General features: G+C 27.2%; 1 protein-coding gene across 1 annotated transcript; it reads right to left on the reverse strand.

The window, feature by feature from the left end:
• Positions 1 to 18265: 18265 nt before the first annotated feature.
• Positions 18266 to 18733, reverse strand: LOC124954177 (histone-lysine N-methyltransferase SETMAR-like). The gene has a single exon (XM_047506688.1). It carries the CDS (start codon positions 18731 to 18733, stop codon positions 18266 to 18268), a length of 468 nt encoding a protein of 155 aa, XP_047362644.1.
• Between the last annotated feature and the right edge of the window lie 319 nt (positions 18734 to 19052).

Below are 19052 nucleotides of genomic sequence, written 5' to 3' on the forward strand. Positions count from 1 at the left end.
TATTTATAAATTCTCTCATTAATTCAAAATTAGTATTAGTAAAGATAGAAAAAGGTTATATAATGTATCCTTCACAATTTACAATTTGATGAATAATACTAATGAAACTCTCGAAGTAATCGATTGTCGAAAATTAGTCTGATAGTTTCGTTAATAATATTCTTCTCATTTAATGTTATAATTGGCATAGTATAATTGAGAAATCAGAATTGATATTCTGTAATCATGATATATTCAATTGATGCTCCAAGTCATATTATATATTGTAAATGAAATGTCTATAAATCATAGATTTATCTCGTCGATCATTTAAATATCACCGAACTAATACATATGTTTTCCTTTAAAAAATCGAATTTTCAGAATCGTGGTGAGGATGAAGAAAAAGAAAAAAAAAAAAAAAAAGAAAAGAAAAATATATAAGTAGGTGGTACATGCTTGTGTATATTTTATACAAAAAATAAAAATATTGTATAAGATAGATGTAAAGCTGAACTTTAAAGTCGAAATATTATGTTGAAAGGAAATGGATTGTAAAATGTCATAAATTGTCTCGATATATCGCTTCGAATAGCTTTAGGCATTCGCTTTCATTTCATATTCACTTTTTCTCAATGTACATTCCATGTCTGAGAGGGTGAAGGACTACAAAACGAAATTTCGAGTCACGCATGGCCTATAATCCTCGAACATCTTTATCTGTCTCTGTTTCTTTCTCTCTCTCTCTCTCTCTCTTTCTTTATCTATCTCTCTCTCTATCTCTCTCTCTCTCTCTCTCTCTCTCTTTCTTTTGTAACAGGCCGAAGGGAAGAAAGCTTCGTAGTGGTGGAAGAATTGTGAGAGTAAAAAGAGATGCGAACCACCTGCTGCTTTCCTTAGAGATAGATATACCTATGGACCATACTGCCAGTACCACCAACACAATCACTGTTACTACCAATACCAGTAACTAGTACTGAGTTACGTTGAGCAATTTATACTGGTGTACAGTATACGTGAGAGAGAGAGAGAGAGAGAGAGAGAGAGAGAGAGAGAGATGGAAAGAGATACGCGCTATACTCGATTATTCGTCTATTCGTTTTACTATTTCAAGGATATATAGTCTACTCGTTGCGAAATGCGTGGCCATCGCCGCTTAAAATCGAAAACTTTAAACCCATTTCGTTTTCAATCAATCGAATTTTATTATAAATTATTGTATTATATTTACGTAGAAAATACGACCTTCTAAGGATGAAAAAAGGAAATAATAATAATAATAATAACAATAATAATAATAATAATAATAATAATAATAATAATAATAATAATAATAATAATAATAATAATAATAATAATAATAATAATAATAATAATAATAACAACAACAATAATAATAATAACAATAACAATAATAATAATAATAATAATAATAATAATAATAATAATAATAATAATAATAATAATAAGATCATTCGAACGGTTATCGTCTTATTTCGCAAAATCGTATAATAAAATATCGATCAAGTTAAACGAGTCATTGGAAGAGAGAGAAAGAGAGAGAGAAAAAGAGAAGGGGGGAAGGGTGAAGCAATGAATAGGGTTGGAAGCATTTATGTGGAAGTAGAGAAAAAATGAGATAAAGTACCGACTCAGGACTCATTAGTCACGTCCGATCCATTAATTCTTCGAGTTGAATTTCAGTATCGTTGATGTTACGTCCGAGCAAACGTCAACTTTTCTACTTACTAAAAGATATCGAGCTAGCATCGGTTACGTTTCTTTTAATATCTTTGATTAACAATCCTTCGATCTTTCAATTCCTGAAGCTTTTAATAAAATTTATTATTCTTGAGGATCTCTTTAAGATTAGAAAACAAAAAAATATACGCTAAAATTTAGAAATATGTTTTTTTTGTTTTGTTTATAAGATAGATTTATGAAGGAGAAGAAAAGAATCGTGAATATTCAGTTTTTATTACTTTCTTTTTTTTTCTTTTTTTTTTTTTTTTAATAAAATTGAAAATTTTACGCTTACGAAAATTTCGTGAATATAAAAAGTGTTATAAACAAAATTATTATCATTAAATGTTTCGTTAAGGAAAAAAAAAAATTATCATTGACAAATTGATTCCTTTTTAATCGTTCGACTTTTATTTAACTTAGTTATATTAAAAAGGAAACAGATGTGAGAATAATTAATTTCGTTTATAAATGTTATAAATATTAAAAAAAGAAAATAACGCAAAGAAAATGATTACCATTAATCCTTTTCATTATGAAAAAAAATTAACCTCGACAAATGGGCTGATAATTGTTGGATGTTTATTTAAATTACATTAAATTAATCGCATAACGCAATTATCGAATTTTCTATGTAGAAATAAATTACATGTCAGAATGATTATTTTCGACGTAAGAAAATTACGGTTACCTTTGCAGAAAGGGTTAAACAAAGATTAAATAAAAAGATTGAAAGAGGTCTTTACGAATTGATGAGTCTATTTTGTTATTACGGAAGGTGATATATATATATATATATCTTTCGGAAGACGTAAAATGTGAAATAAAAGAGCTTCAACTAAGACGTTGAAGAATGTAACCTTTGACAAATATTAGATTTGAAAAGAAACAACAACGTAAAATTTGTTTCCACTCGCTTTAGTATGACGACTATATATGTAGTAGGGGAACCTTTCGACCCAACGTGTGTCAATTATTTTTTTATTTTTTCTTTTTTTATTCTCTTTTTTATATTTTTACTTCATTCACACCCACCTCTTTACTCTCTCTCTCTCTCTCTCTCTCTCACTCTCTCTCTCTCTCTCACTCTCTCTCTCTCACTCTTTTCTCTCTCTCTCTCTCTCACTCTTTTCTCTCTCTCTCTCTCTCACTCTTTTCTCTCTCTCTCTCTCTCTTTCTCTTTCTATTTTTTTCTCTTCAATAACGCCTACAAGGTTAGACGAATTTCAAGCGTAAAAAAAGAAAGTCAACCGATCTATTATTCTTCGATCATTCACGAATACTCAAACAAGAATCTATCATTTTGTAATCTACTGTAAACAACCGAAATATCAAGAGGGACGAGCGAAATGTTCACTTTTTGACGAATTTTCTCTCTCGTTGGTTAAAATGATTTGTTGAAACGTTCGAATATCGTCAAAAAGAAAAAAATTGTTTGTTTGCATTAAAATCGATGTTTGAAAGAAAACAAAAAAATAAAAGAAAGGAAAAAAAAAATAAGGATGTCAATTAATGGTTCTTTAGATAAACAAAAAAAAAAAAAGATAGACAAATGGACTAACGGACAGATAGATGTATAGATAGATAGATAGATAGAGAGAGAGATAGAGAAAGAAAAGGAGAGAGAGAGAGGAGAGATAAAAAAAAATAGAATAACTTGTTTTCATTGCTTTTTTCTTCCAACTCAAAGAATATTCTCCCCCTTTTCTTCTTTCTCCCCTCCTGCTCCTTTTACCCCTCCTCCGTTTTTTCTTCCTTTCCTTGAACCCAATTTAGTTTCATCTCTCATTCTTGACTTTCCTTTCTTCGTGGTAATAAGAGGATGAAGTGTGTATTATGAACGCTTATCGTATACGTCCCCTTCTTTTCGAGGGCGCCGCCTTCTTCTAGTATCGTCGCCATGCAAATCGTCTGATAGCCCATTTTAATAATGCCTGACATGAAATGGCCAGGACTGTGGGTGCTAAACGAATGGTCATTGAGAATAAAAATGAATTGTCGTGTTTTGTGATATCTTCCTTTCTCAATGCAATTGTCTCATTTGGCAAATAAGTTCATATGTACATTATTTGTATATATATATATATATATATATATATATATATATATATATATATATATATATATATATAATATTAACGTATATAAATATGTAAACATCACTATGAATATTATCATACATAATATCTTTACATGTGTGTATTTGTCTGTTTATATGTATATTATATATCTATATATATATCTATATATGTATGTATATATATATATATATATATATGTATATATATATTGTATATATATATGTATATGTATATTATATATTATATATTATATAATATTATATATATATAATATATATACGTGTGCATTTATTTATCTATCTGTATGTGTGTCTATATATATATATATATATATATATATATATATATGTATCGTACATATAGTATTGATTCGTACATATTGAATAAACGTGGTCGGAGAGAAAATTACAACATAGATATTAATGAATGACATAACATTGGCGTAATCATTTAATTTGTCATAATAATACTAATAATAATCTTCTTATAGATAATGTTATTTTTCCATTATTTCGCAAATATTAATGTATTTATAAATAATATTTGATAATTGGTATGACATTTTTTATTCGAAAAAATGTCTAACAGATTGAAATAAATTATTGAACGCGTAAGTACATATATATATGAATGTAAATTGTTTAATAAAATTATGTAAATAATAAAATTTTTTATTGAGAATTGCATTAAATACGTAACGAATGTATATACAGGATTGAAAATAATATAAAATATTTATATAAGTTGTTTTATGAAAAATAATAATTTTCTTTTAATATTTACTTTTACGTACTTTAAATAATCAATTCAATTGCATTTTCAATGGAAAGGAATATAACAGTTCCGAGTGTATAGGCGAATAATGTGAAAAAAAAACAAAAAAAAAAAAAGGAAAGAATAGAAAAAAAAACGTACAAAAAGAGAGTAATATATTTGAAAAAAAAATTATTTCGAAAAAAGAAATGATCTTAATAAATAAGAAATTATTATTTTTCTAATATCTGGAAGATTTAATTTCTAAAATATCGTTTTATTATATCACGCTAAACACGTATCTATAAAATAGGTTAATTAAGCGATCGATCAGAAAATACTAAATCGTCGTCGTATTCTAACTGAAATAGAACGAGATTTGAAATCGAACATTAAAGGGGGAACTGTTCGTGGCTGGCAGGGTGTTAACAACGTCCGGCTCCGCAAATTCGTTTAATCGACAGCGCCGTTACGTTCTCTTCTATCGAGGAATCAATCGATTTATCGGTTATTAATTATATTTCTTGCCGGTCGAAGGACGGAATGTACGATTCAGGATACCTAAGGATGAACAAGGAAGGAAGCCTTCATACGGGAAACGTAACGCTCGTTCTGTGTGATTACTGTCTCTTTTCTAATACTTGTTTAACACTAGAATCACTCCGAGAATTATTCCTTCATATATATATATATATATATATATATATATATATATATATATATATATATATATATATAATATAATATAATGTATAATATAATATTTATATATTTATGTATAATATATAAATATTATAAATATTATGAATAATATATAATATTATATATATATATATATATATATATATATATATATATATATATATGTATACATATAAAGATGTACCTCGAATATATATATCTGAAAAATAAAAAGTAAAATAATATAGTATCGGAATAAAAATAGAATTAGTCAAATTGATCTTAGATACTTTTTTATGTCATAGAAAAAATTATAATGGAAAAAATATAAGATCAAATTTTTTTGTTAGAAATTTTTATAACAATATTGAGTAAAGAATTAAAGAACTACTGTACTTGACATCATATAAAAATGATTGAAACCAATCATTTTGATTGTTTCGATCAAAATCCAATGTTAATCGTAGAATTTATCGACAATATTGAAAATAAGGAAAGAAAAGAAAAAAGAAAAAGGAATTTATTAAATCGATTGTGAGTGTATATAATAAAAAATAAAAAAAATAAATAAAAAATATAATAAAAAAAAAAAAAAAAAATAACGAAAGAAACCATAAGGAAAAAAACTATGAGAAATTTTTATTAAAATTATCGAAGGCACAGAACTTTAATTTAATTTCGGATGAATTTTAATGAAGTGTTAAAATTAAAAAGTATATAAGATGAAGTAAGAAGTTGAATATAAATAATGAAAAACAAAAGAATGGAGAACAAAATAAAACGAAAGAAAGATCATTCACGTGTAACAGTAGGTCAAAGAATATTTTCCATAATTCATGATAAAATAGAAAATAAATAATGGGTTGGGTGCAATTGCTTGAGACAAGTCACATAAATCGACCTTTTCCTTAATCGATCGTAAGCAAGAAGGGATTGCAAATATGCACGTCAATATACATACATGTAAACCACTTCCCATTAATAATCCTAGAGAAAACCTTCTCGAGCGAAAATCGTTTGACATCGAATGACACCAAATCTTATCGTGAATTTCTTTTGTATATATTTTTTTTTTCAGCTTCTAAATCTTTCCTATTAACGTCACTTATAATTATTTTCACAATTTTATACCTAAATCCTTGATTATATAGTAAATCGTTAATCTTTCTTATATATTTTATTAATTAAATTAAAGGATTTAATTATATTCAATTAAATTAAAGGATATTAATAAAAAAATTTATTTCGAACTATATATATATATATATATATATATATATATATATATTATAATTATTATTAATTATAATATGTAATTATTATTAACGTTGTAATATTTACAATGTCAAAAAAATATTCCCCTGTGATATAAAAGATAAATTGGTTGTCTCTTGTTCATTCAAATATGTAATCCATTTAATTTTAACACAGACACTAATTTAATTTACCATCTAATTTTGACAATGTGAAACGAACCGATAGTTTTATCAAATCGTTACGAATGAAAATGTTTCATAGGATATCCCTAGCTTACCAGGGAAAGTTCTATACAAGTTTCTCCTTAATTATCAACTTTTAGTTCGCGTATTACGTAACGTATATGATTGGCTCGAATGAACTTTGCGTTCGGACATACTCACTTGAATTCAATATGCTACAAGTGAGACATTTGGGATATACCTTTGCGACGATATTTAGTATAATGTGAATACGTTAAACGTTTACAAATATTTCAACGTTTTTGAACAAAAAATATGTTAGAATTTTTAGAAATTCGTTTAACGATAAAAACACTCACTCACTAGTACGTACACGCACACGCGCACACACAAGCGCATACATACAATCAGGAAGAAAAAGAGACAACGAATAAAAGAAGATATTTCTTTTTATTGAGAAAGAATTGGCTTGAGTCAAATATTTTATGGGGTTAAACAGAAGCGTTTTCTTTTTTTTTTTTCTTTTTTTTTTCTCGAAATACTCTTCGCATAATTAGAAATCGAAGGTATTATTTTTTGAAATAAAACAAAAACTGAATCAAGGAGAATAAATAGTGAGCTATTTCAAATGATTATTGGTTATGTTCCGACGAACTATGTATAAGATACGCTATTGCTTTTATAGCTTATTTGCTGAGACATAAAAGAGAAATCAATCCAATATAGAGACGAATGCTGAGAATTGTCATTAGATAATTGAGACATATCATACGTTAATATAATATTATGGAATATCGTTTTGGCGAATTATTATATCTGATTTCCAATTTATCCATTTCGAAGTATTGGCAGCTCGATGTTGATCTCTCAATGCGAGAGATTAATATCACCAGATGCGATATATATATATATATATATATATATATATATATATCGCATCTGGTATGTATACATATATATATGTGTGTGTGTGTATTTATTTTTTATTCTTATTTTATTTTCATGTTTCCTTTTCGATATAGGTATATCATCGAAATTGCACTCATTGTAAATTACGATTGATATCATTAGCGAAATAAAATAAATTTTATTCGTTCGAAGAATTATCCTCGAATATATATCTATACGTATAATAATGAGACGGCACGATTCTTATATTTTATTGATATTGTCCGACTTTAAGATATTTTTAATGATAAGACTGACAATTATTAACGAAACTCATGAATGATATTTTTTGTTAGCTTTCACTTAAGAAATTAGGTAAGTTATTCGTAATTTAAGAATTAAATACTTCGAAAATTTTTTTCTTTTCTCTTTAAATCGCAATTAATTAAAAATGTATTTAATAAAAATTAATGACTTTTTCTAAATATAGTTCATTAATATAATATTTTTAATAATTTAAAAAGAAAGAACAAATAAGTCTTCATTCTCACGATAGATGGCTTCTTTGAAATTTCTTCGGAGATAATTGAACCATCGTAAAATTATACGTTATTACATTCTTACAACGTAAAAAATGTTTACAATGTAAATGATAAATTTGCATTCTTTAACTTAATTATTTTTAACAACGAAAATCTATTATATGTTTTCTTAAATGAACAAAAAACAACAATCAAAAAAAAGAAATAAAATAAGAACTGAAGAAAAATGGAATTTGCCAAATTGATCGTAGATATCTATGTATCATGGAAAAAGTCATAATATATTTAAAAAAAATAGAAAATTAATAATTTTTCGTTAGAAAAATTTTTATAATTAGTAAAAGGAAAAAAGAAATCATTGTACTTAACATCATACGAAAACCATTCATTTTTCAATCCAATATTAATCGTAGTATTGGTATTATATTATATTATACAAATTTATATTATATCATATTATAAAAATATATTTTATAAAATTATTATTAAATTATATAATAAAAATTTATATTATAAAAATAAACAATCAGAATTTTTAATTAAATTAATAAAAAAAATTTACGTGACAGATAGGCCAAACAAAACGATGAAATAAAATAAATTCAATTCTCGGTAGTTGCAAGTGCAGTTCAACGAATTAGAAAATATGTTGGAAAGGTTTCAAACAGTGAAAGTAACGTGTTAAAAATTTCCAGATGTAATTCAAACGTAAATGTCTCTCTCATGGAAGATTCATTTCCGTGTGAAAAATTTTTAGATTTTATGATCCAAAGAGTTTAAAGAAAATTTCGAGGAAGCGGATAATGCTGAATGAGATTTGATTGTAAATAGAAAACGATAGAGATATTCATCGAAACAAGACGATTGAATTCGATGTGTGCAATATGACAATCAATTTCACGAAGAACATTTAACATTTTTTTTATTTCATGCGAGTGATTCCCGCAAAAAAGTCTTTTGTAAACAACGAACAAATGATTTCTCTTCCTTTTATGTACAAAATATCTTTTTTTTCTTTTTTTATTTGAGCCATGATATCCATGGGTCATCTCATTCGAAACAATTCGGGTCTTTCGCATGGAAAATAATTTCTTTTATTTATTTATTCTTTTATTTTTTCGTTTTTAGTTCCTTTTTTTATTCTTTTTTGCTTATTTTTTCTTTTTTTTTTTTTCACCAAAATCTAGAAATTTTTTTTTTACTTTTACCTTGATATTATAATTTTTCACGTATTTATTTATCCTAAATATATTTATTCTAAATATATAAATTGACGATGTAAGGAATCTTTGATAAATAAAATAGTAAAATCTAGTATATACAGGATGGTTCTAAGGTGTTCTTCATAGGTTGATCAAAAATCCCTAGGATTTGATTTTGAAAAAAGTATAAATTAATCCTTTTCGAAACTTTTTATTTAGGTTTCTAATTAGGTCCTTCCAGTTTTACAAGCTGTAATTGCAATTTCGTGTTTTTATAAAAAAAAAAAAAGAGGAAAAAAGAAATGTTTTAAATACCAAAAAAAAATTCGGCCAGTTCATCTTTTGGTATTAGATAATTTTTAAATTATCGATATTTAACCGTTCGTTTAATTTTTTAATTTATTTGGAGCGAGAATTCGCTTGCTACTGCAAATGGAAACTCGAAGGAACCTCCTTACGAATTCCGTTACAGATCTCTAATACAAATTATTTAATAGATATTTTACTGATTATTAATCCCGAGAGATTAGAAATTTCCTAATCGACCGCTATGGTCGATCGTATAAAATAATTCTTTTCGATTTATCGATTATCAAGATCACCTATCGATAAATCAAACTTTAACGATTTTATCGATACGAAATAGTCTTAACTATATTTTTATACGATAATTAAGATAACGTTGTTTTAAAAACCACCTACATTTGCACCTAGCTTATCGTTAGTATGTTAGAACTACAGAGAAATCTGGAATTTCGAGTTTAATTCAAGAGTCTAACAAGACACAAGCTGTGCAAATACAGCATTGTTCTATCTCTCTCTCTCTCTCTTTCTCTCTCTCTCTCTCTCTCTCTCTCTCTCTCTCTCTCTCTCTCTCTCTCTCTGTCTGTCTCATTAAATTTATGAGAGGCCAAAGTCGAAGGATAACAGGTGGTCAAGTACTTCGAGATGTCCGTGATTGTTGTTGCAAAAGAAAATAAAGGAGACAGAGAGACAAAGAGAGAGAGAGAGAGAGAGAGAGAGAAACAGCTTGCAACCATCGAGTGTATTAATCTGATTAATGTCTACATGAAATTACTCCAAAACTTACGTATGTACGTGATTAGTTTGTCCGTAACTCGGATATATTTCTAAGAATTGAAAATGTACATAAAGGATATCCCGTCGAGCTAACAAGCATACCTGATGAGTATAGATATCGCGTGTGCATGTTAATAACATTCAGTAATGATTGCACAAATTTTTTTCTTTATCATTTCAAAGGGTATTTTATTCGTGAAACGAGTAATGTGTGATTTTAAGGGAAAAAATAATAAATGAAACTTTTATAGATATTTCTTATTTTTTTCATTAGAAAATTATTCATTAGTCCTTATCAGAATATTAATTTTTTATTAATCTTAATGATTTTACTATCGATTTGTACATAATATTGTACAAAAATATTTGTACAAAATATATATTTATCCACAAATATTTGTAGGCAATAAGTTACAATTAAATTATACATGGGTATAATTATTCTAAGTTACAATGGTATAGCTATATCAATATAATTAATAAATACAACTTGTTAACTGAGCCGTTCAATTGCAATATCGATTAAATCTATAAAACAAAAAGTGAAGAAATGTGATGAAATATAATAAATTTTACCTTTTTCAAAATTCTCTTTAAGATATAAATTTATATTAACGTCATAGAATGTATAAAAGTCTTGCTACTACTTCGTTTGAATCGCATTATTGCAATTTACATTAGAGAACGAATTTAATTGGATTGGTTTTTTTTATTATTATGAATATAAAAAGTGAGCACTCCGTCGAGTCCTTTGATATTTAAATTTCAAGAAAAAAAAAAAAAAAAAAAAGAAATTCAAAAAGTGAAGTTAATCAATTTGATTTTTGAACAGCTCGATTATGCCAAATTATATTTTTAATTTATTCATACATATAATTATAATTGTAATATGCCGATCAAAGAACATACATTGTTCTGTTATCTATGTTTTGTGATTTCTTAATTACGATATCATAAAATATCTCTTGTTTCAGATATTTCACAATATATCTGATATAATTGTGTTTATATATATATATATATATATATATAAAATTTATGTTTAATCTAATATAAAATAATCACAAAAGGTCAAAATAGAAAAGTTGACGTGGGCCAGCAATAGCACATGCGGCATTCATCGTGTTAATTCGAAAACTACGAAATTGGCTAGTAAATGAAGTTTGTGTTCCCTGGTGAAACATTTCAAGGAAACTCATTCTTAGTTAACGATGACATTATTTAACCAGTGAAAATCGTTAAAAATCTAATCTAGAATTCTAAAGAACTAAAAGTAAAAGTCAATTATATCAACTAAATCAATTACGTAATGAAAAATATAATTAATTAAAAATCAAGATTGTATTAATTCGTCAACAAAATCAAGAAATCGAAATTTTTCTTTATAATAATAAATAATATCGATGAACTATTTAAAGAAAAGAAAAAAAAAAAAAAAAGAAAAGAAAAGAAAAGAAAAGGAATCTTTAAATTATTTGTAAAATAATCCGAATGAGATTAATTAATCGATCGATAATTAATTGTTCCGATCGTAAACGAATATTGAAGATGATAGAAATTTTTTGTAAATTAAATTAAATTTGTCGTTCTATCAATGGATTTTCTTAAATTAAAAGAAAATTTAATAATCCATAAAAATCTAAAGGAATAGGATATTCTCATGGATGCGGTACATGAGTATTGATTTTTGAATACATAAAATACTGATGTTATCAAAACGTGATTGTTTTCCCTATAGAAAGCCAAATATAGCATTCTTAAATAATTCTATACTCATCTATTCTATACTCATATAATCTATTCAATAAAATCGATACATACATGTATGTACATTTTCAGATATTATTTACAAATTTAAATATTTATTTATTTCCGTCATATATTCTCAATAATTTTCAAATTGTTTCTATTTCTTTAACTTATTTATAATTTTTCTTTTTTCTTTTATATATATATATATATATATATATATATATATATCTTGTTTAATGCTTGTAGAACTTTTTTTTTAATTATTCATTTAATTTACTCATGCTTCCTTTTCTGAATATAGAATTTTTTTCAATTATTTATTTAATTCATTTTTTTTTTTTTTTGTTTAGTAATATATTTTTTAATGCCTTTATCAAACGTTCTTTTCTTTTTATTCATAATACTTGATTTATCCATATTCTTCATATATTTTCAATGCGGCTTCAGAATTGGTCCTTCTTTTTATTTTTTCCTTTAGTCGTATTATCGATTTAAGATAAATACAGCAAAAAAAAAGAATTATAAATACGTTCTTCCAATCGAAAAAAAAAAGAGAAAGAAAAAAGAAAAAAGAAAAGAAAAGATAAAAGAAGGAGGCAAAAAAATCGTCCCCGTGAAAAAGGTTAAACGGGAAGAAGTGCATATGGAAAGGGTGACGTAAAGTTGACACACACGCACACACACGCACACACACACACACACACAAATGGAAGAAATACATATACTCGTCGGCGACAGATTTTGTTTCCTTCGTCTAGTCGACGTTAAGGATCTCGAGTATCATCGAGCGAAACAAATGGACGTAAACCAAGATCGTTTTTTTCTTTACTCGAGGTATAGCGCGGCAACCCATGAAATCGATTCACTGTGCTTAGAGCGTTTCGAATCCTCCCAGTCGCGACGCGTTACATTCAGAACAGGATAAGTGATCCGGATTTTGTACTTTCATTCGGCAATGGCACGGTCTACCCACCGTCTCTTTTCCTACCTACTCGAGATTGTCTACAAATGGTTGCTAATTGCATCGAAACCGACTCCATTTTGTTTTCTCTTTTTCTTTCTAAAAATATCAATCAGACTCTATTTAGACATAGATTGTGAGCATGTATAAAGCGAGCTCGTTTAAAAGAAAATTTGAAAAATTTTATTTGCAAAAGAAAATAAAAAGGAAAGCAAAATGAAAATTATCTCCTTGATGAAATAAAAAATTATTTTCATACAATAATTTAAATGTAATTCATTCACTGTAATCGCGGGATTATTTACATATGGTACGAAAAAAAGAAAGTTTTTTTTTTTTTTTTTTTTTTTTTTTTTGAAAATTATCTTATCCAAGTATGTTGATCATTATTTTTCTACGTACTCTATAATACCGACCGCTCGATACTAACAGACTTTAACATTTGTATTTAACTTTTTAATAGATACCAATAGCAATAATTTGCATATAATAAAGATTAAGATTTTAAAATCATAAAACTTATTTTTGTATATTATTTTATTAATAAATTATTAGATATAATTTATCGACAAAGTTTGTTATTATTATTAGATAAATATCATATGTCGATAAAGAAGTTTTACCGACAAAGAACGATTGTCAAATAAGTACCGACTATAGTTTCTAAAATTTGACCGATAATCCGAGCGAGGGCGACTCTTGTATCGACTTTCCAATATATAAAAAGTATGCATTTATTATTTAAATGACGAATAAAAAATATTTCATATCGCGTGCGATAGCTTATTAAGATGAACTAGTTTTTATGAATAAAAAAAAAAAAAAAATAAAAAAAAGAAAGAAAAGAAAAAGAAAAAAAAAAACAGCCCAATCAGAGATAGTTATAATTTTCTAAAGGAATAGCCAGAAGCGAAAGAATTGATTACAAGCTTGATATGGTTTAATTTCCCGCGCGATGATCGACCGGAAGATATATTATGACGAACATTTTGAAAGGACTTTAGATGCCGTAGGAAATCGTTAAATTACGGTAAACGAGGAAGCTTAATGGAATATGCGAATCGAGAGCAGAGCTCGTTGTGCCTCGAGGCTTTCATTGTACCACCATGAATATTCATACTTCCTGGTTGCGCTCTCTCTCTCTTTCTCTCTTTCTCTCTCTCTCTCTATCTCTCTTTCTTTCTCTCTCTCTCTCTCTCTCTCTCTCTCTCTGTACCTCTCTTTCTCTTTCTCTCTTTTTCGATAACGCCCTTTAAATTGGCCCTTGCGTCACGGATCGCTCCGCGACCATGGCATGAAGTCCATTCATGGGCACGTACTTACACATACCTATATACGTATTACATAGCTATATGGCCCGGAAGTGCATCGAGTCCATTCGTGAAATGGTGCATTTTTATCGAGGAAACGCGCAATAAAAGAGTGGCAATCCAAAAGTATCTCTCGTGACGTACATACGTCATGGCTCGATTCACGAAACATTCTACGATATATGAGAAGTTATGTTGTATGATACGAGAGAGAGAGAGAGAAAGAGAGTAAAGAATTCGTTTCTCTCTCTCTCTCTCTCTCTCTCTCTCTCTTTCTCTCTGTCTCTCTCTCTCTCTCTCTTTGTTTTTTTTTATACCTGTTTCCTCTCTCAGTCGGTCCATATTTTTAAAACATTTCATTCGCTAGATCAGAGATTTTTATACACTGAATAGCTTTAAATATTATAATATAAAGATTGTTTAAATGTTCATTATAGGTGAATTTTATTCATCAAAAATCGTCGAATGAACAATCTCAAGAATTCGATCGAAAGTAGCATTGAAATGACTATTTTCCTTTTAATTTTATTAATCGCAGATCTAATGTATTTATATCTGATCAACTTTTTTTTCTTTTTTTTTTTTTTTTTTTTTTTTTTTTTTTTTTCATAATTACTCATACATTTGTCGATCAATTCTCAACAACGATATAAAAAAATTCTCTGTGTGGCTCGCGATAAATAATCATTTACGAAAGTGAGCTTAGTTCTATAAAATTTTGTTTAATCCCCCACGATATACATACGCATGTACACGTCTCAATTTTATTTCGATGAAAATTTATCATGATTTTCTAAAGACGTAGGATAGGTGTTATTAATACAAAAAAATAAATATAATAGTTATTTTTCTCAAAGTTAAGTTTATTGTAACATGATGATAAGATTTCAGAGGAAGGAAAAGGAAGACATTTTATTATTATTTTTTTTTCTTTTCTTTTCTTTTCTTTTCTTTTTTTTTTTTTTTGTTTTATTTTTTTTCGTGACTCTCACGGTTCTCGAACGTCAAGTATTTCGTCTCGTGGCTCGTCAAGAAAAGAAATAAAAAGAAATAAAAAAGAAGAAAGAAAAAGAGAAAGAGAGGGAAAGAGAGAGAGAGAGAGAGAGAGAGAGAGAGAGAGAGAGAGAGACGTTTTACAATTGCGAAGGTAATCGCAAGCGGACACTTACCGTGACGTCCGTAAAAGAGCGAAGGGTGAAAGAGATCTCGAACAAGGTGGGCCCTAAGTCCCGTTAACGGTCTTCAGAAACGTAATCCCACGTCAGGTAGTGTGCGATCGACGAAGAGTCTCACGAATCCCACCGGATGTGGATATTTGTGAAATTTTTCGACCGAATTTTATACAAATTTTTTCTTTCTCTTATTTTTTGCTTTTCTTTTTTTTTTCTTTTTTTCTTTTTTTTTTTTTACATCATCGATAAAATATTCGATCCTTAGAACGATTAATTATACGATATCGTGATAAGTTTTTGAAGAGAAATTTCGAAAAAAATTAATATTCAAAGATGGACGTAAGGAATAGTTTCTTTTTTGCAACATAAATTAATCATTTACCGTGCTATTATGTGATCAGATAAAGTTATATAAATTGTGATAATCGATATTGTTCAGTTACAACGTTACGTTAAATCACGTAATAATTAATATTGTTTCAATAAAGATAATATTATAATCTTTAATACAAATAGATATTTACTAATTAGAAAATGTTTCAATGAAAATTTAATCAAAACGATTGTATTATCTTGTGATAAAAATTCTCTTCGTATTATTTATTGGTCGAGTCATCAATACTGGAGTTAATATTTAATATTGATTAATATTATATTATGCTTTTATATATATATATATATATATATATATATATATATATATATATGTATATTAATAAAGAAATATATAAATATTTAAAACAAAATATATTTCAAAAAAGATTTTAAAAATATAATAAAAGAATATATATATATATATAAAATATAAATATATATGTATATATGTATATATATATATATATAATAGATAATTATATAAATTAAAATATTGCAAATTTCGATATTATTAATTGAAATGGAACTTATTATTATATTTAATTTAAATTGACGTCAATGAATTTAATAAAATTTAATTAAATTAACATTAAAATTAAATTAACTTCAATTAATACAATACTCTATAGACGATTATATTACGCTATTATTTACAAACTATATATAGTATATTCGATTTACGTATTCACACGTCGATGCGGAACGACTTGGCCCGAAACGGCTCGGCTCGGTCCAATTCAAAGAATAATCCGGACCGAGCCAGGCAAATGTATAAATCATACTGCATATTGTTTGTATATAATAACATAATATAATAATATATATAATATTAATTTGCGTTTCAATTAATAATAACTAAATTTGCAGTATTTTATATTGACATAAATAATATATATATACATACACACACACACATATACATATATATATATATAATATATTTTTTTTTATATATAAAAACATAATATAACCATATAATATTAATCGATATTAATATTAGATATTAATATTAGATATCGTAGCTTGGACATTAAATTATTTCGTTAAAAATTTCATATTAAAATCTAATAAGTTCGTATCGATACATTTTCTACTATCTATTATTGTCTATTATTAATTCCTTAAATGAAAACGACGTGTCTCGCTCGCATAAATATTTAAACGTTTAAAAACTATATAGATTTCTTTTAATTTATAAAAGATAAAAATTATTGTTATATTTATAAAATTCTCTTATCTTTTTTTTGATATCTACAATTGTCTCGTTATAGATAACGTTGCTAGCTGTTTTGTGAAAGGAATCAATTAATAAAAAACAAAACTCTTCAAAAAGATATCACGTATGCGCCAAAGAAAATATACATAGTGAGAATATCGCACGCTTCAAGAATATTAGTTACAGATAATTATTATAAAAAAGAAAAAAAAAAATGTGCAATATTAAAAAGAAATTTAAATATTTCATTTATTTTGTTCGTAACAATATCCATTAAATTGAGAAATTTGTTTCTTTTTTTTTCTTAATTTTATCGTTACTCAAAGAAAATATATCTTTCAATTTCTATTTATTATTATCATTACTTTCTTAATCCATTCTATCGCAAGAAAAATGAAAATAGTATCGACATTTCTATAAATATATTCGATAAAAACTGAAATATATTGGGTCGTTCGGAAAGTCATTTCGTTTTTTTTTTTTTTTATGAAAATGAAAGACAATTTTCGTATAATGAACAAATTATTTTATTAAATTATATATTGGCGATTTTGGTCCAATACCTTTTGCCATCTTTCTGGTAGTAGCATGATTCCACGCTCATAAAATTTTTGGTCTTTGCTGGCAAAAAACTGATCGAGGTGGTTTTTGACCTCCTCATTTGAAGTGAAGGTTTCACCGTCTAAAAAATTTTGCGGTGACCGGAACAAATAATAATCCGAAGATGCCAGATCTGGAGAATATGGTGGATGTGGCATTGTATGCCATTCAAGCTGTAAAAGCTTTTAGCGAGAGACTAAACTTGTATGAGGTCTCGCATTATCTTGGTGGAACACTACACCTTTTCTGTTGATTAATTCTGGCCTTTTCTGTTGAAGTGCATCATTCAGTTCGTCCAGCTGATGACAGTAGACTTCCGAATTAATTGTTGTGTTATCCGGTAAAATCTCAAAAAAAAAAACGATTCCTTTAAAATACTACCAAACAGATAGCATCACCTTTTTTTGATGGATATTGGCTTTGGAAATGCTTTGAGCCGGTTCATCTTTTTTGCTCCATGATCTCTTGCGTTTGACATTGTTATATACAACTCATTTTTCGTACCTAGTAATGATGCGCTTCAAAAATGGATCATTTTCAAGACGTTTGAGAAGCAAATCACAGACGTCAACGCGACGACACAAATTACTCTCCGTGAGAACATGGGGAACCCATACATCGAGCTTCGAGGTTAAACCCAGGCCTTTCAAGTGGTCATAAACAGTTGAATTTGATAAATTCAACCTCTCACTGATCTCATGTGTTGTTATTCGCGGGTTTGCATCAACTAATGCCTTTATCGTCTCTTTATCAGCTTCAACCGACCTTCCAAAACATGGTGCATCTTCGACATCAAAATTGCCGGATCGAAATTTTGCAAACCAGTTTTGGCACTGGCGTACTGTCAATACAACTTGTCCATACACATCGGTTAATTTCTTTCTGGCTTGAACAGCATTTTTACCTTTTCTATAGTAAAAAAGTAAAATATGACGAAAATGCTGGTTATTGCTCTCCATATTTAAATGGGCACCAATCAAAAACTACTGCGTAGAATCAATTGGACTTTTTCACACACAAGCCTTGCTATATCAGCTCTCAAAACATATAATGATTATGCGGCTTAAGTGTGAAGTTAGGTGCAAAAAATACAATTAAATCCTTTGTCGGGAAAAAAACGAAATTACTTTCCGAACAACCTAATATTATTTTTATTTTTATGATAACTCCGAACACAGAGTTTGTCCTAAATCGAATTATCTGGACACGGAGATTTCTTTGAAAGTAAATCGTAAGGGCAAAGGATTAAAATTTTGTATCGTCATTTAATCGTGAACA

Source organism: Vespa velutina, chromosome 14 (assembly GCF_912470025.1).
Source record: "Vespa velutina chromosome 14, iVesVel2.1, whole genome shotgun sequence".
Lineage (NCBI taxonomy): Eukaryota > Metazoa > Arthropoda > Insecta > Hymenoptera > Vespidae > Vespa > Vespa velutina.